The sequence below is a fragment of the Manacus vitellinus genome, unplaced genomic scaffold (assembly GCF_001715985.3).
Source record: "Manacus vitellinus isolate BGI_N305 unplaced genomic scaffold, ASM171598v3 scaffold_27_pilon, whole genome shotgun sequence".
In the NCBI taxonomy this organism is placed as follows: Eukaryota; Metazoa; Chordata; class Aves; order Passeriformes; family Pipridae; genus Manacus; species Manacus vitellinus.
In genome coordinates, this window is record NW_021940039.1 from 6,047,860 (window position 1) to 6,067,043 (window position 19,184).

Sequence of the window (19,184 nt, forward strand, 5' to 3'; positions counted from 1 at the left end):
AACAGGAAGGTGGTGGGTGCTGCTTCAGGCACCAGCCCAGGCTCGTGTTTGATCACACAGCTGGGCTGATCAGGTCCCTTAAACCTCACCTGTGCTTTCCCTTAGAACTCCATTGCTGAAACCAGCCCTCCTAAGAACAGGCAGTTCTTGCCTGAAGGCAAATTCAGTAGCAGGATATCCAGATGCAGTTCACTTCACCACTTCCACACACAGATTTGTTCTGCTCCTGCTTCAGGGAGCTCTCTCCTCCCTCCATGTTTTGTTTTCTCCTCAGAATCAGGGCTGTGGCTTCAAGGCAGTGCCAGGTGCTGATATGTCCCAGAAACTTGGGCCACAGGATCTTGGTTTCCACCCCTCTACTGCTCTCCTTACCAAAATGGGAGAAGAGGAAAGCTCAGGGATGGAGAACCAGAACCCCTAAGAGTCCAGAAATTCAAAACGAAGCATGTTTATTAAGTGGTTTCCTTTTACTTATTTCTCCCATTTCTTAAAATAAATAAAACCTTCAGACACATACAAGTGAAACACATCATCCTTCAAAGTGCAGTTACATTTCCACCCCACTCCCAAGAATCACATAAAGCTTTGTCAAGTAACCAAAAGCCCCCCAAGGCCCCCCTCAGTCCCTTCCCCTGGCAATGAGAACACAGGGCTGGAGGTGCTGCCCCGGAGCCGCTCGCTGGGGGCTCAGAGACTGACAAGCCTGTTCCCAAATACAGGTGCAAGAGAGAGGCTGCAGCAGGAAGGGGGGAGTTTAAGATACGTAGTATGAAACAAACCCAACCTGTTAAAGAGTCCATAACCAGAACAAGTTAGTTACTCTGGGAACCCTGGAAGGAACGAGGCTGATGACAGTCGTTAGTGACGGATCTGAACCGCGGCTCAGTCACGGCTGTGGCAGCAGAGTCTGGGACAAGGGATTAAGTCATTTTGCCCAAAATCACGGACTCCTTTCCCCTCAGCCTGAACCTGGCCCAGGTGATGTGCCAGCACCAGCTGCCTCCCAGGATGAGTTAAGAGTCTGCCTGTACTCCAAGCACACCAAGTAACAGAAAAGAGAAAGAGAAGATGAGGTCTGATGCTCGAGTTCCATCTGATGCAATCTCTCTTTACTGATGTCTTTAGGAATCTGTTCTGACCGAGGGCACTGAGCAGAGGTATGGGCACGTACAAGTCAGTTTTAAGTCCTTTCAGGCCCATGGAAAATTGCTGTCAGTCAGATTTAGCACCACTTAAACTACCATGATTTTGACCTCATCGTTCTCATCAGCGCGGTAGAAGAAGGGAATGCACGGGTTTTCGGGCAGGGAGCCCAGCCTCTCCTGAGGGTTCTGGATTTCTCTGAGAAGCTGCATTATCTGCTTTGCTGTGGGGTCCTCTTGGTTTGGCTGAGCAGCTTTACTGTCGATAGGGGGGAAACCGGATTGATGAAGAACAGCAGCCTCTTGTTCCGCCTCCTCTGACAGATTCACCTCTCGTAACCCTGCAAGGAACACAGACAGGGCAGGCAGGTAACTCCTCCCATCCTCACACAACACCGACTCCAAGGGCCATTCCATGCTCAGAGCTGGTCCTGTAGCTCACCTTCTCCGTCGGTGGCGTTGAGCTCGATGCGCCTCTCCGCTGGCAGCACAGCTCCCGCCTGGCTGCCCAACAGCTCTGGGTTTTGAGCAGCTGCTACATACTTGCTGTACCACTCATTCCTTTCCCTGACCAGGCGCATCACTAAATCCTGCAGTTCCAGTAGTTTCATCTGCACCAAAGGAAAGGAAAGCCCATGAAATGTTTACCCACAAACACACCCCTGCAGTTTGCAGTCCTACCCCTGTCACAAATGGAACAGTGTGTGAAGGTTTGGACTGTGCAAGTGCTCCCTGGGCCCGCCCTGCTTGGAGCAGTACCACAGCAAAGATTCCTTGCCTTCATCTCTTCCTTATCCTGAGCCAACCTGCTGATATACTCCTCCTTCTCCTGGTGCCTCTGTTTGAGGATAGCCCTTTGACTCTGGTACAGTGCAATGTACTCCCCTGGAAGACAAGAGAAGAGTCAGGAGTGTCAGCAAGACTGAGGTACAAGTCTTATGGTGAGCACACAGCTATGTGGCATGAGGATACAGGAAACCCAGCCCTGGATTGGAGACCTAGCCCAGTTAGGCAGCAGTAGGAGACAGAAACTGCTTGGTAGTTGGAGGGCTCCAATTCCAAAAGCTGTTGGGGACCTTCTGCTCCACATGTAACACACTGAACAAGCTTTAGCCTGTGCTGGTGCTGCCTGAACATACCAATGGTGTCTGTTTCCCCAGACAGTTGGATGCAGCGGTGCTCCAGCTCCTCCAGACGTTCCTTCAGATCAGCCTTCTCGTGCATCAGCTCTGTGAAACGCAACTGAACACAGAAATGGGGGTCAGTCACGTACAGACAACACCTGTGCTAAAGACAACACCCCCTGACACTGGTCTGAGCCTGTGGAACAAACCCTGCTCCTTTACAGCTTGTTTCCAATCTCACACTAAAAAGGAACAGAAATAGAGAAGGTGTGAAAAAGCATCTCTGCATGAAACAAGGTGTCTTTTACCTTCTCATTGCTGGGGCAGCACAGCTCTGGTCATACTCAGCTCCTGGACTGCAGACCACCTGCTTCACCCCAGCAGGGTGAAGAGTCTGTTTTCAGCTATTTCTTTAGGAAAAGACCACAGGTCAGTGTGGTCACTCCACAGCCTCTAGGGGTGGGAGGGCAGTTACTGCTGCAAGCTTTCCTGTGCTGAGACAGGCTGTGATGAGCTTTTTAGGAAAGAGCTTCTTATTATGGAACATCTGCTACTTATTCTCCTACAGTCTGTGTGCTGTGTTTGTCTGACACTGGATCCAAGTCTGGCTGAGCAGAGCAGCAGAGCTGAAACAACGTGAGATCCTTTGCTTTACCTGTAGCTTGTCCATGGCAGTTTTCAAAGCCTCATGAACCTCCACTGGAACAGTATCCATAATGGAACCTGGAGGGGAAGTGTGCAAATTACAGTTCCTCCTAGGGCAGGATGCACTCACAGGCACAGTGAGTCTGTCTCAGAGCAGCCACAGCCAGCTGGCCCAGGCACAGCTCATGGTCACACTGTCCCCAAACTGTGGCAGAGTTTTACCTCCATCCAGCGCGATGTGATGTTGCTGCTCCTGCCTGAGAGCTGTGATCTGCTGCAGGAGGGTCCTGCACTGCTGCTTCTGAGCAGCCAGCTGCTGTCTCAGGCCTTGTCTCTCCTGCTCCACTTGGGACATGGCAGAGGTCACGAAGGTGACCTAAGAAGAATTCCAGAGTGTGCACATTAGTGCTTCCCCTGTGTTCAGCAGGGTCAGTGGTGCATCTCAGGACAGAGTAACAGTTTGCCTCATTTTATTTATGGGTAGGAAACCAAAGTACTGCGTGACTGTCCTGGAACTGAACCAGGCAGCAGCTACTGTATCTTCTCTCATTTGCAAGCAGTACCAACATGCAGGTTAAATACTGGCTCCCATGATACCTCTTTGACTGCAGTATTGTGACTGTACTTGCAGAAAAATCTAGCAGATATTTGACACCATTTCCAAATTGCTTTCAAATTAAAGAGAACATCATCATCAAAACCCCATTAAGGAGCTGCTGTGCCAGCTGAGTTGCCTTCATAAGGCAAGCCACTGCCAGACTTCCAGCCTGTTTTGCAAGGATGCTGCAGAAGTCTTGGCTTCTTGCTGCTGTGCACAAGGAACTCCCCTCATGACTGCACTCAGTTGGTAGGATCACAGCTGATAAACGTCCTTTTCTGGACATTTCTTTAGAACTAAAACCAAAGGCTTTTATACCCATTAAGACTCACCATTTCTTCATGGCTTTCAAATTTCTCTGGGATCACAAATGAAGGTTTTTGGATTTCTTCATTCATTGCTTCATCGTCTTCTGTGAAAGGAGGAAGGTGAACAAGGAGGCAATACCCCAGAGAGCCCAGCTCTGCCTCCTCCCTGGTGCAGCTACTCACCCTCCAGTTGGTGCAAAATCCTACCATCCATTTCTGCTGCCAATTGACTGATCTGGGCCTGCAGCTCTTTGTTTTCCTTGGCTACAGCTTCCAGACTTTCCTGCAGGGGAGAAGCAGAAGATCACTGAAACTTAAGCCAGACTGCAAACAGTCACTATTCTTCAGATAGTAGCATCACACACAGACAACACAAAAAAAGTGCTTCTGCTCCAGACAAGCATCATTCACCTGTATGGCACAGGGTGTAATCACAGAACAGCCCACGGTGGAAGGGATTGCAAAAACTCAACCTGACTTTTCACTGAATATTTCACTTTTCCTCCCCTCTTTCCACTTGCCCCCTTTTACTGTTACCTTGGTCTGCTGCAGCTCTTTCAGGTGCATTTCCACCGTGACCTTGCCCTGGACCTCCTCGTGCTGTAGCCGGTCCATGAGCTGTGTCTGGAGCAGGTACTGCTTGTGCAGCTCCTCCTTCTCAGCTGCAAGCTGCTGGAAGGCCAGGGTGTACTGCTGCAGGTGGCTGTAGCACTGGTCCCGCTGCTCCTGCAGGCCCCGGGCCTCCTGTGTCTTCAGCTCCAGCTGAGAGAACAAGATCAAACCACCACATCAAACCCTTTCTGCCAGAAACATGATCCAAGCTGTCAACATTGCCCCAAAGCCACCAACCAGGCAGGCAGCCACCATCTGCCCCCACATGCTGGTTGCCCACATCAGGCAGCAGACGACAGGGGAAGGCTCCCAGCTTGATCGTTACAATGCTCGTTTCCATCCTTCCATCAATGTTTGGGAAGTTGCCAGCAGCTTGCACCGGCCCTGCCATCCCCCTGCTGGTGCTCACCGTCTCTTTGAGCTCCCCCAGGTTCTCCTGCAGCTGCCCAAGCTTCTTGGCCAGCTCCTTCTTTACGTGTTGCTCTGACTGTAGGGCACTTGTAACCTCCATGTTTTCATTTGTCTGCAAGACAAACACCACTGTGGAAGGAAACTGCCCCAGCCACCATAAAACACAGGCTCTCAATAAACCATGTGCATTCCCAATACAGTGGGGTGCCATCCCTGGTGTTACTCTAGGCTGTAATTAAAGGCCATATATTGACTGTTCAGGACAGTAAATAACTTAAAGAAAGAATCAGAAGATGGGAGAAGAGCAAAGAAAGAGCCAGGGGAATCAGTGTTGGGACAGTGCCAAGAAGAGGCCTGGCACATCACGCAGCCTTGTCAGCTCCCAAGCAGATGGGTGGTATGAATATCCCAAACAGAGCCACAGACATTCAAAAACAAGTTCAGAAAGGACTAAAGAAAAAAATCAGCAGCCAGACCATGTGTCAGTCTGCCAGGGCCCCAAAGGGGAAGGTGTTATATTGAAAGAAGCAAAGCAAGAGTAAGGATTCAGCTCCAGGATGGGCAAGAATGACAGCAGCAAGAAAGACTGCTGAGAAATTCCTCATGGGCAAATACAGGAAATGCGTATCAAGTTAAAAGGGCAGGAGGAATAATCAGGGACAGAAACAGCCTGACTGCCAGGGGAGGAGAGGGAAAAGGAAACTGCTCTGGACAAAGACATTGGTTTCACCTGTCCAGAGCACTAGAGGGAGTAAGGAATTACAGGGAACCTCTTGGCATGGTGTTAGAAGACAGAGAATCCATAGCATAACAGGACAAGAGAGGGATAAATGCTTCTGCCAGTTTTTTACATCTACACTACTAAAGGATTTCACCAGTGAGGGAAGCAGTGGGAAAAGATGCACAAAAGAGACATACCAGTTTGACAAACCCATTCTGCAGCTCAGCCAGCTGCTCCTTCAGATCCCGGTTCTGGCTCAGTGCCCTGCTGATGGTGGCCTTGTCACTCTGCATGTCCTCCAGGATCTGCTGCCTGTCCACAGACTCCTCGTTGTAGCGCTGCACAGCCTTCTCCAGCTCCAGCAGCCGCTCCTCCTGCTCCTGGTTCAGGTGGCTCAGCTGCTCATTGTCCCGGACCTGGGCCTGGTACTGCCCCTGCAGCTCCTCCTTCTCCTGCTGCAGCCTCTGGATCTCCTCCTGCAGGCTGAGCTCTGCTGCCGTGGGCCCCGGCGGGGAGGAAGGCTCCACATCCATGGGCTTCACTGCTGAGGAGATGGAATGACAAGCAGCTCAGTCACAGGGTAAATCCTGGGTAATACACATCCCTGTTGGGTACACAAGGCACACCCCAGCCTGTAGGGCTCTCTGACCCAGAAGGGATCACCAGCTGCAGTGTCCAGTCCTTGGTGCACAGCACTGAGAGGAACAAAGGAGCAAACCTACCCCGAAACCAAGCACAGCATCCTCCTGTCTGCTGAATCCCCCACAGCCCTAGCAAGAGCATCCTGCCTTCCCAAACTCCTGGGCCAGAGAGGCCAACAGCACAGTCAGGCAGGTACTACAGACAGAATCAGGATGCTGGGCCATTCACTGCAGGAATTCCTTTGCTGTTTGCCAGGAGAAGAGGGTTCTAAGGGTCAGCTGGCCTCCAGCTGTCTTCACAGCTTTACACCCACATGTGTGTGGAAGCACCTGCACAGCAGGACAGAGCTATCCAGCTGGCACTCTGCAGTGGGAAGCCCCACTTTGGAAGCCCTACCTGATGCACTCATCAACTCTGTAATGTTGGCTTCCAGCTCCCGAATTTGGGCCATATGTTTCTCCTTCTCCTCTGCCATCGTGTGGACCTGCAAGGCCCAGCGAGTCAAAATTAGAACAACATTCAGGGTGCATTTCCTGCAGCCTGTGTTTGTCCAGAGCAGTGTGACCCTGCCCCTGGGGTTACCTGCTCAGAGAGCTGCTGCACCCGCTGCTGCCAAATGCTCCCCTCCTCCTTCAGTTTCTCTACATACTGATCCCTTTCTGCCTGGAGCTGCTGAAGGGACTCTGAGAGCTGTTCAAGGCAAAATCAAACACAAAGAAAATCACACTGGCTGAATAAATTTGGCAGTGACTGCTTAAGGGATAAAGCTTGAAGAAAGCAGGGTCAGTGCAAAGCTCGGGCTGCATTTTTCTGCCACACAAATTTCTTTACAGACATCAAGATCTGGGTTGTATTTCATACAACCTCTTACCTGAGCAACCTGGGCTTCCAGGCTCGCCTTCTCCTCCAGAGCCATCTGCAGCTGCTGGTTTGCATCCAGACTCCCTGTCTGATTTGAGAACTGTCAATAAAAATCAGAAATTTGAGGCAAAATGTTAATACTCAGCTCCTGCCTAGCCTTTCCCCTGACAGTAACCTGTCACACAATCCACATTGTAACCTTCTACAGTTCTCTAAAGTGCTCCAACTCACAGTGAAGTTCAATGTGAAGAAAAAAAAAGGGGATTAAAATTTTTAAAGCTTAAGATATTAATCCTGTAAAACAGGCTGAACTGGGCAGCTACTCCCTACCAATTTTACACTTACTGATTTTTTTTTTAATTAAGAAAACAGGACTTAATCAAACTTTGGCTCAGAAACTCTGCATTTCCAGAGTCTGCATTACACAGCCAGATCAGATGGTATAAAAGTCTGTGACCTTAAAAATTGTCAAACATGTCAGGAATTTAAAGCCAATGTCTGGAACATGTCAGTGGACTAAGCAGCAAGACTGATTCAGTTGAGGCACAGTACTTTTCCCAAAAGAGCAGCAATTGGCTTTCTTTCAAGGGTAACTTAAGCCACTGTCTAGGAGTAAAAAAAAAGAGCATTTTCTTCCCTCCCAGGCCCAGGGTAACACCAGGCTTGCTCTCTGACCTGCTAACAGCTTGCTCCATGCAGTCCCTTTCTAACTGGCTGCTTCTCCTAACTTTCCCCAGCTGACTTCCAAGCTGCCACTGTCCAATCCAGCTTCTTCTGCTTGGGTGGGTACAAACACCACCCCTACTCAGCTGGTTACTCAGTGAGACTGCACAGCTGAGTAACCAAAGTGCTGAGCAGATACAAGAAAAGTCACCATATTTCCTCACTTGGTACATTCAGTCACCCCCTCACACTGTACAACACTCTTTTAGCAGACCAATGTCACAATGTTTTTAAATCTACTGCTCCAACTCTTTAGATTACAAACTTTCTGCTCCTCCAAGGCCTCACTGAAGGGATGTCTTGATGAGTTTTTGTACCTTCCTTTAAAGCCAAGAGTTAAGTCTTGCCCCCTCTCAGAAGGAAGTCTGACAATGATCAGTGTGATCTGCCCTCACCTGTTGAATCATCAGTTCAGCCATTTCCAGTTTCTTCTGCAAATCTTCCACATCCAACTTCATAGCTGAGTTCTTGGACACCAGGGAATGAACTTTCTCTGACAGCTCCGAATTCTGCTGCTTTATTTCCTCACTACTTTTGCTGAAACAAACAAAAGATCAAAGTGGCACCACTGCATGTACTCTGGGTCTGCTGATGTCCAGGTCATAAATCTACAGCCCAGTGCTTCTTGGCAGCTAGAATCACAGAAATGTCACATCTAGTGGCTATTTTTTTTTTGTAATTGAATATCCAACCTCCCAAGTTTGGAGACCTGTGGTCTGTGCCCCTTGTTATGTTTTGGGGCTCTCTGAGAACAGAGTCCTACTGCAGTAATGAGCAGAAGGGACTTACCTTCGTTTGTACAGTTCCATTTTCAGGTTGTCTCGCTCCTTCACTAGCTCTTTATTATGCTGCAGAAAAAAGAAACTCTTGATGCATCTACAGACTTTAGCCAAACAAAAGAAGTTAAAAAATACTTAATTTCACCTTTAATGGATCAGCTAAACCAGAAAAGGTCATAACTTTAGCAAAAACCTCAGGACAGGTTTGCTTAGAACCACCTGAATTTGCCAGGAATAAGTGTGCTCAGTCTTTTCAAATGTGATGCTACTAATGGAACAAGGTTATTTCTGCAAACTTCTGGATTAGTATCAATACTGAAGTGTGTGTTTGATGGAGAATTCTGGGACGAGGTCTCTGCTGTGTGAAGCTGCCAGACTAATGAAGTGAGGTGTCATATCTGAAGACAGCAACTGGACGATATGATTAGTAGTCACAGAAACCTGAGTGAAGTTTGCCTTGATCATGGAGACTACAGGGCTTTACAAGGTTAATTAATAATTAACAGGGTTAATTTCTGCCTCTTCTCTAAGCAGGGACTACAGGCTTTGCAGCAGTGTAGTAATAAGCAAACAGCCAAAGGCAGAGCTGCTGGTTAAGCACAAAGAGAGGTGACTCTTACCTTCTCTGACTGTTTTTGCTGCATGGAGATGGAGGACAAGGTGCGTTCCAGCTCCGACACCCGCTGGCGAGATGAATGTAAACGGGCAGCGAGGCTTTCAGCTTCCCCTGCACAAGTCAGAGCACAGGCAGTCACAGCTACACCACAAAGAGCTTTTTGGAACTGGCTGAACAGCACTTTCTACTTTGTCAACAAGCTCTTCAGGCAGCACAGAGCTTTGTGTATCAGCAGAACTGGTTCCTGGCTCTGCAGGTGATTCACTAGCAGCTCTGGAAGCAAAGCTCTCTGTAACTACCTGCCTCACTTTTAGAGGGAGATGATGAAACTTCCTTTGCAGAACAACAGACAATATTTGTTTGGGGGATTTTTTCCTATTAGAATAAATTGCTCAAATGTAGTTCAGAATAAAAGGCTTGGGTAAAACCTACATTAACATGACAGCTGTGTGGGAGGGAGGGTGGAGAACAGGAACAAAGTTTTAAAAGAATCAGAAAAGAACAGTCTGGGGTAGTCACCAGGCCCAACAGAGCTGACAAGGCTTTAGTGATGCACAAAAGAACCTCAACTGCCATGGGACCAACATGCTCCCATTTGGATGATGACAGCAGCAGTGCCAGTGCCAAATCCTGCTCACTGAGGAGTCAGGGAGTGCTGTGAACTGGCTGCCAGCAACTGTCAAGCCTGTGACTTGAAACCCACAGTGTAACCACCAGCTTGGGCTGCAGTGCTCACAGTCACTCACCTGACTTCTGCCGTGCAGCCTGCTGAGTGTGTCCAAGGGCTGTCTGCAGCTCAGACTTCTCAGACACGAGAATTCCAATAGTCTGGATGTGAACCTTTGGGAAAGGAAAACCAGCTCAGCGCAAAACTTCTTTGCTTGTCACTGCAATCCCACTGTTGCCACAAAAGGGTAATTCAGTAAAGGGCTCCTGCAGTTAAGTACAGTCTGGCTGACCAACACTCTCGGTTCTCCTGAAGGAATGGACTCATGGCTTCCTTCCATGTTAAAGACTGAGTGGTCACTAATCAGAAAACAGCAGAAGCCAGGTGACATTACTGTAATGGAGGCTCTGCCTTACCTGTAGCTGTTCTCTCAGGGCTGCTTGCTCTTTAGAAAATTTCTGTTCAAACTCCTTCTTTTCCTGTAGAAACAAATTATGCTTATTCAGCACAAATAGGCAACTAGTTTTATGTTGTTTTATGTCACACTAGGAAAGTAGGGATTCTTTGGTAGTATCTCTAGCATGTAAATGATACCAGTATTTTTAAAGACACAGTTCATCTTCCATTACTTGAGCTTCTTAAATCATTTTTCCATCCCAGAACAGCAGTGACAGCACAGCACAATCACTGCAGCACAAACGTGGCAGTGTTGGAATGGAAGCTCCTGGCAAGAACCTAAACTGTAACCTCCTGCTCCCACTGCACTCCTCCAACTTGAGTATTTAAATATTAGCTTTGGTCAAAATCAGAACACTGCCTGCCGAGCCAAATCATGAACTCAAAATACTCAGCCTGATGCTACAAATTAAACTGAATCTAACATGAGACAAGATCACACACTCCTGTGCCACAGTCCATGACTCTTTATACTCCTTAGAGACACAGATACCTATTTCTGTATCTATGTATCCAAAAATAGGACACACTTTACCTTCTCCAGCTGATTCATTGCTTCTTGGTTCTGCTGTTTCTACGGAAGAAAATTGATGCACCAATATTAAGAGAAAATATTCTCATACTGATGAAACATTTTCACTTTGACAAATTAGGATAATATGCAATTAATGCAAAATTAATGCAAAAAGAATTTCCATTTCTGTAGAAGACCAGGAAGTTGATCTCAACTATTAAAAGTAAGAGATTCGGGGCTCCCTTCATTAATACACTTGATATCTTTTTCATTGCTCAGTACATTATGACAGTTCCTCTCCAGTACCTCTGTTGAAATCCCTGTATGTTCCTATCTGAGCATCCAGCAACTTCAGTTAAACTTGCAATATCCCACATCTTTGCAATTAATCACAGTCATCCTGGTGTATTAGAACAAATCACCAAAACCACTTTAAATAAAAAATAAATGGTCTTTTCCTTTAAATAATTCCCTAGACCTTTATCCCAGTTAACAACTGGCCTCTAAGTCATGCAGAGCTGCACGTACATTGGCAGGCTCCCACCAAGGTGGTATGAGAGAGAGCTGGAGCCAGATGCAAGGAAAGGGATAATTCTGTCCCAGCCAATTTCAATCTTATGGGTGATGTGTGACTGCACATGGTGCATCTGTAGGTATGGAGTGAAGGAGACAAAAGTGGCAGCTACCAAACCCTGAAGCTGTTTGCCCTTTGCAGCTCTTATCCCCCTGGCAGTTTTCTCACAGATGCCTCATAAGTAACTAAATAAGTAGTATTTTTTCCCCCTCCCCAAATAATGAGTATTGGCCAAGCTGTTTCTTTCTACCACTACTTCCTTCAGTGCATTTTGAAACATGACTACAGATGGAGGGGGGATGAGGTTTTGATTTAGCAATGCCAGCACTCAACATAACCAGGAAAAGCAAAGGCAAGAGCACAAATGCAGCAAAGGCCCTGCAGAGCTCCAGGCAAACAGAAAAGCTGGCAAACAAGGAGAATCCTGGGTGGGCAATGCACTATACCTCTGTAGCCCAGCTAAAACGCAAAAAGAAACAGAATGGAACAAAAATAACCCAAAACCAAAAATAAAACAAAAAGAGGGGTCATGGGGTACACTGGGAAATGATGAACTTTGGGAAAAGCCTAGTTTTAGGGAGGAACAAAATGGGGAAAAGTATTTCACACAAGAAAGGCTCTTTTCAGCCTGAAACAGGTCCACTTAGCTGCATTTCTTGCAGTGTTAAAGCTGAAGGCTGAAAAGCAGCAGCAGGAATCCATGCAGGCCACAGGACAAAGCAGTTCATTCACTGTGCCAAGAGAAGCTGAGGATATGATCAGAAAACAGCCCCAGGCTCTCTTGGACCTATTGCTCCCACTCTGCTGATAAATTTAGAACAGCATCACCACCTGCAGAAACAGGTTTTCACACTGCTGCCAGCACCAGAACTATGTATTTCAAGGATTCAGACCAGGACCAGAAATAGCTGTTTTACAGGATGCTTATCATCCAGGGACAGCACGAGGAGATCAACAGAGCCCACTTAAATGGAAACAGCAAAATTCTGTCTCTGCTTCCTCACGTGAGCCAACACACTCACGAGTGGCCTTAGGCTTTGATCCTCCTCCCAGGTTTTCCATACAGCCCATTTTGTTCCTTACAAAGTGCTGTGTGAGCAGCCTTCCTTGTGGCACTGTGAGGGAACCCGTAGCCTTGCAGACACCCAGAGAGCGTGGAGGAGCAGCAAAGACAATGTCAAACTGGTTGGTTGGATTGTTTCTTACCAATTCCTCTATCTCTGTAACGAGCTGTTTGTTAGTTAGATTGCTGGAATCCAGGGCTACTGCCAGCTCCTGGTAACGTGTCTGACGGGCACATGCATACAGGAGAAAAAGGAAGGAGCAGAAGAGGAGGAGGGGGGGGAAAAAAGCAATAATTAAAAAGGACAGAAAAATAAATCATTATCACAGTTTGATATAATCAGATTCTCCAAACAAAACAAAATCTGTGGTTTCAACAAAAGCAGCTGGGATGTCAACCTATTTTATCCGTTTCTGCTGAGGCTTCACTTTGACATAAAAGTGAATCAGAAATAAGAACTGCAGTTGCATGAAAGCCAGATTATCCCCAGTCCTCAAACTGGAAACACCTTGAATACCTGCCTCTGACTGTTGTGACCACAACTACCCAAGCACCAGGTGACACTAGACAGTGATGGATGTGACCTGTGCATTCTGTTAGGCCTCACTAACACTGCTGGAAGCACAGAGTCCCAACAAGGGATCAACAGCAGCAAATAATAAGAAAAAAAACATGACAGACTGAGAACAACTTACTTCCATTTCCTTAATATTTGTGGAAGAAACAGCACTTTCTCCATTCACATACGATGTAGACTAGAAGTAAATCAGTGAAGTAAGTCAGCTTTTGTCCCCAAGGCAACAAATCACTATTAAGTAAGAACCTACTATAACAATAACACTCCTTATAGCACCTGTCACTTCAACCAACCACACACAGGCAGAGGAAACACTTTTCTGGCTCAGGAGAGACCCTGGCTGCCCCTATTGACAAGCTGATTTGAATTATGCAGATTGAATTCAGATTCTTTTCCACTAAATCAAGAGTACATCTTCCCATAAATATATGCAATTCATTCATCCCACTCTGCTTTTCTTCCTACTGCTGAAATCCTACATTCCTAAAACAGGATTTTTTGCTTTTCAATGCTTAAACATCATATGGTTTAGTAGGATGGCTGCACACATCTCTGAGATTGGAGAGTGTTTCCCTGAGCTGGCTGCTTAAAGCTCCACATCAAACACCAGGAGAATTAATGCAACAAATGGATGAAAAGGAGGTCATACCTGGGAAACCAGGCCATTGAGTTGTTCAGACAACTGGCGGAGACTTTCTGTTGATGAGAAAGACCTGGGAACAAAGACCTCACAATGAAAACCTCTCCCAGGGAACTGTCCAAATCAGCACAGCACTGGGCAGGAATAAAACCTTAATTTGTTGGGGTTCTGCTGCAAAGCCAACACAGGCACTCACCTGTTCTCATCCAGAGCATTTTTATGATCCCCGGCTTCGTGAATCTGTGGATTGAAACACAAAAACTTACAAGCCTGTAAAAGAAGATGGGAGTCACATTTATGAATGTGTCATGAACACTTGATTACACCTGGGCTCAGGTTCCACAGCTCCTGTAATTACTGTTTCCCAAAGGAAGATGAACTGAAAATCACCAACCCATTCCTGGCTTACACATCACTTCTGGGTAGTGTGAGTCTGGGTTTCTTGGAATAGAGAAACTCAAGTGTCACAGGCTTTATGTTTGCTGTTACTACTCATCAGTATAATCAACACTTTGCTGGAAAAACCTTCAACTGAATCACAGATTGCTCTGACTGGAGACCTTCTGTACTTTTTGATAATGAATAGGAGAGAAAGGGAAGGAAAACAGCTTTGGAAGCTGCAGGGACACATCCTCTCTCTGCTCTCACAGACACATTGTGACTGGATGGAGAGTGGAAAACAGAGTACTTTCAACAGCAGAAAACCTGAACTACTCATGTCATATTTACGAAGATCATCTTTCTCCACACAAAGGTGGCATCAGTAAGCAACATTCAACGGTTCAATGGCAATATTGATGATAATTCACAAACCTGTGTCAGCTGCATGCTCTCAGGAGCAGGCAGAACAGAACCACAACTAGGGAGGCTGTTGCTGTTAGAGAGCACAGGGACATCGGGAGCAAGCGGCTCAGCACTACGAGTGGCAACATCACTGTCAAAGTATGCCTGTCACAAAACACAGCACAGGATTACAGCCTTCATGCAAAGTGACAAAAACACACACACACAAACACATCACCTTGTGACCCGTCAGTGAAAACCAGACAGATGTGAACAATCAATTGTTTAGGAACATGTGGAAGGGGACCTGTGTTCTCCCCAGAGCAAGCAGGTGACTGTAACCATGGACAAACAGTGTTCCAGAGCTGTGCCCTCTCATGTCCCATGGTCCAATTCCCTTCTTTAACACAGGGCAATAATGTCACCCAGCTGTAAGTTCACACATGAGATTCACTGCAAAAGGTTCCCCAAAAAGCAAGTGAGGGCAGATGTCACTGTGCTTTGAAAAACACCACCTTAGAGCTGTGCCTGGGGAAAACACAGGTCACTGTATGCAAATGAAGATGGAAATGAACAGGTTAGTGACTACTTGAGAACTGGGCTAGTCAAACTCAAGTGCTCCATCTAAAACTCAGTGAAATCTGTGGCATGCCATGAACCCCCAGTTTAGAAACAGGACATTTATGAACAGGCCAAAGGGAGGTGGCTGGGAGCAGGTGCCCGTGGCCCTGCTGCAACTATGGATCCCATGACTAGAAGAATCCAAACAGAAAAGAGAAGGGCCAAAACACTATTTCTGGACAGCAATGCAAGTTCCCATCCAGCCCTTGTGGGAGGATGAATGGCATCTGATGCCCCCTCTACCAAGCCACAGTAAACTGGACCATTTAATCTCTTGCACAGCATTCCAGAGCCATAACAGCCCAGCAGTGCTCTCATGTTTTATGGCAATTTGTTTGATTTCATCATCCATCTCCAGTAAGTCATCACTTAAAAACAGCACAAAACAGATGAGATAATCTTTCAACATTCAACCACACCAATACACTGCAGCTCTCTGCCAATTCCACCTGGAAAAGTTCCCTCTTATTTCAGTCACTTCCTTCGTGGCATTCACGGGAAACAAGAAATCTCCCTCTCTTGGCATTCCCTGTTTACCTGCTCAGCACTTCACTCATGAATCCAGTAGCAAGGTTAATACAGCAACAGTGAAGACAGATTTAATGAAAACAGTAAGCTGGAAGACTGCAGACAGAAACAGAATTTTCTGCATTTCTTTTTAGCAGGACAGATACTTGTGCCCTCAAGGAGCAATATATGTTAGGTGCTTATAGGAAGGTGAGGAACTCCCCCACTTCTTCCAGCTAAAGGTTACTTCACCTTCATCAGTCAGACACTCACCAATATAAACATCAGAGGGACAGGAGGAATTCCTTCCCCAGCACATCTCAAAAATTTTTCCTTAATTTCTTCTGATCAGGACATTCTTTTAGCTCAATGCTTCAAGATGCAAAAACCAGTAACGTGCCTTAACCAAAAGAACTCCTTCCTTCTGCCTTCACAATGAGAGTTTTGAAATAAACTTAAAAAAAAAACCAACAAACTATTTGAAGAACTGAAATTGTTGGAAACTGAAAGCATTAGTAGCAAAACATTTATATGGAAATTATGCATTGTGAGCTTCCAATAATATAGAATAAAAAGTAATTCTGCTCAGCTTAGCATATAGTAGGGTCTGTTTGCTTTCACACAAAGGCTCCTATTTTGCTGTTTTTTCTGTGTTTCAGAGCCAAGAAGGCTGAAGTGGGTGAGAAGGGAGGGCTCTGCCTCACATCAGACACCAATGGCAGCAGCAGCTCAGCTGCCAACGATCAGCTTTTCTGCCCTATTAGCATCCAGCTTCTGAACAGCATTTTCCTGACTCAGGGCTTTTACAAGACAGCAACTGGAAAGAGAAGCCTTTCTTTCCATATATATTGCAATTAAAGGTTAGTTTTCAAATTATTCCTAAAACCACAGGCACAACAAACCACAAATTCCATAACAGCCAATCAGATCTCTAAAGAAAAGAGAAAAAAAAAAAGGGAAAACAAGAATGAAAAGAGTCATGAATTCTCCATTTGCAGAACAGAACTAAAGCTGCAGACACAGGTAGGCCTTCACTGCAAGGCCAAACATCACCTCAGCAACAGCCCTGGACCACCCATCTTCATCACAGCCTCCAATGTGAAACAAGTCTCTTTCTCTGAGATTTAAATTACACTGAGCTTATTAGTGTTAACTGAAAATAGTCCCAGGACAAGAATGACACTTCAGTCACAACACAGGTTTTGTGAGGCTGGACAGGCACACCCAGCACCCCAAAGCTGGCAGTGTGTCCTCACAACACTCAAGTTCTACTGATACAGAACCTACACGGTCCAGCTGGAGGAACTCTGTGTTGGACAGAACAGCTGCTGTATGGTGGACAGAACACCAAAAAAAAGAAGAAAAAGGACACAAAGGCAATTCAGAGTGAACTCCATTCCATCTTGCAGGTTTCACTGCATCTATCAGGTACCCCATGTGATTACTATAGTTACATTTATTGCTGGAGACCCATGGATATGCAGTAAATATAATAACGAGTTACTTCATGACAACTACATTGAAACAACGCTGCCAAAATGATGCAAGTGAAAATTAAAAGCAGGGCTTTGGTACAACAAAATTGGAAGAACACTGTGGCCTACAAAATTTGACTTCCCTGAGTTGCTATCATAATTTGAGCCTCATTTAAATAAACTGACTGTCTGAAAACTAGTATTTTAAAAAGTATTTTTAAAAAGCTGTTTGTTCATGTTTGCTTCTGAACATGTTTCTATCCCTTCTTGGCACACTTCCTGCCCTTTCCTCTTCAGGATCTTGGGAATGTGAATACAGTAAAGCCTGTACATGCTTGGCTTTGAAGTATATGACTTCCTGCCCAAGCATATTTAAACCCACAGCACTTGCCAGACTGTACATCACCTGTGCCAGTTCCATTGCCTGTCATAACATGGGTGGCTGGAATAACCTGACAGGGCAGCTCCCTGCCTGGAGATGAGCAGAAACGTGCCCTTCAGAAACCAGGCTCCAGGAGACAAAGCAATGACACTCAGAGCAGGAGAAATACAGGCTAAGAAAGCACTACCTCTTCCTGTTTTCCTCAAAGCTCAGCTGTCTCAAGGACACACTGAGCAGACTTTTTGACAAGGTTCACTTTTCCACGTGTTAAGTTTGACACAAAAGAGGAGGAAACAAGCACGATGGAAACACAAAGAGCTCCATGTTAATAAAAACAGCAACAGAACTGAAGCAACTGACAATGGATGTGTGAGGACAAGGCTCCACCCCGAAGGTGGAGGTCAGTCAGTGTGGACAGAACCCGAAGCATGCGGGAGGGACAGCGAGTCACTGCGAGGGACACGAGCACTGCCTCACCTTCCTCTTGTCCAATGAGGGTATGGCTACCCCATTGGAGCGGTTAAGGTCTGACACCAGCACCTTCAGAATGTTCTGAATCTACAGGAGGCGAAAGAAAAGGGGAAAGAGAAACGGCTCAGAGAAGGACAGAGAGAAAACGTCAATCAAAGGCAGCCAAAGAACCAGCCTCGTCCAGAGCAAACCCCTCAGAACAGCAGCTCTGGGCACGCACAGGGCACAGTCACCACCACTTTGGACAGACCCCAGATCCAGCTGCACCTTCCACCACTGGAAAGTTGGCAGCTGCCAACTATTGTAGGACACTTCATAGAGCACCTACACCACTCAGCTGTTACACCAGCACAACCACTTCCCAGCACCGCTCAGGTTGTCCAGAAAGCCAAAGAGCAGGGAGGTGGGAAATGATTTAACAGAAAGAATGAGGCACTCACGTTCTCTGGAGGCTGCTGGTCATCGGTGGTGGGAGTGGCAGGTCTGCTGCCTTCTTTAGTTTTGCGTTTTTTCTTAGTTCCTGCAGTTGCTCCAGGGCTGTTCTTCTGCTGATATTCCTTCAGCTGTGAACAGAAGAAGAGTCTGAAGTCCAAAAAAACATGCCTTCTATAATGTCAACAAAACCCCAAAACTTAACTCTATTGGCTAATAATACAGATCAAGTGTTAGGACAGGTGAAATGCTCTTCCATGAGTTTGCCCCTCTGGGACAAAAAAATCAAAACAAACCCAGAGAAGGATAAAGTAAAATCTAAAGTGACGGGTTTATGACAAGAGCATTAGAGTTGTAAAACTTTTGTTTACAGTTAATGCTATTCTTGGGAAAAAAATTGATACTCCACAGTGCAGCTATAAGGAGATTAAAAGCACTATTTTTAGGGCTTTTTAGTGTTATAACTAAGAGCAATAAGGCAAAATTAATAAAAGGTAATTAATCCCGCATGCAAAGCGAAAAGGCACTGCCTGACAGTAAGATCTACTGCTGCATGTAAGATTTTATGAAGGAAGACTGCAATCCCCACAGGCAGGCAACACATCAGTACAGACACTGCAACAACTAAGGGGAGAAAACATCTACAAATGATTTTTTAATCACAGCTACTTGGCTCAGGACGTGCCGGTCTGATAAGCTGTAACTCGAGTCCTGGCAGCGTTTCTGTGCAATTCCTGCGCACCTGAGCCCCGAACGGGCCGGTCCCGGGGTTATCGCTGTAAATACCGAGGGCAGGGCACGGCGGGGCAGCGGGGGACGGGGCAGGACGGAGGAGGATCC

The 19,184-nt window shown here is 46.4% G+C and overlaps 1 protein-coding gene across 1 annotated transcript; it reads right to left on the reverse strand.

Annotated features, from left to right (window-relative positions):
- Positions 1-424: 424 nt before the first annotated feature.
- GOLGA2 (golgin A2) lies at positions 425-19,158 on the reverse strand (the record flags this gene model as incomplete). Its single annotated transcript, XM_029960507.1, has 28 exons — positions 425-1,483; positions 1,585-1,753; positions 1,921-2,027; positions 2,282-2,384; positions 2,922-2,989; positions 3,134-3,287; positions 3,842-3,921; positions 4,001-4,100; positions 4,355-4,579; positions 4,839-4,952; positions 5,759-6,105; positions 6,600-6,687; positions 6,786-6,893; positions 7,075-7,164; positions 8,183-8,324; positions 8,577-8,635; positions 9,187-9,293; positions 9,929-10,022; positions 10,266-10,328; positions 10,841-10,879; positions 12,600-12,680; positions 13,152-13,211; positions 13,683-13,746; positions 13,870-13,913; positions 14,487-14,621; positions 17,919-17,999; positions 18,353-18,475; positions 19,087-19,158. Coding segments are annotated over 28 exons (3,168 nt in total), but the record flags the coding sequence as incomplete, so codon positions are not given.
- Positions 19,159-19,184: the final 26 nt, after the last annotated feature.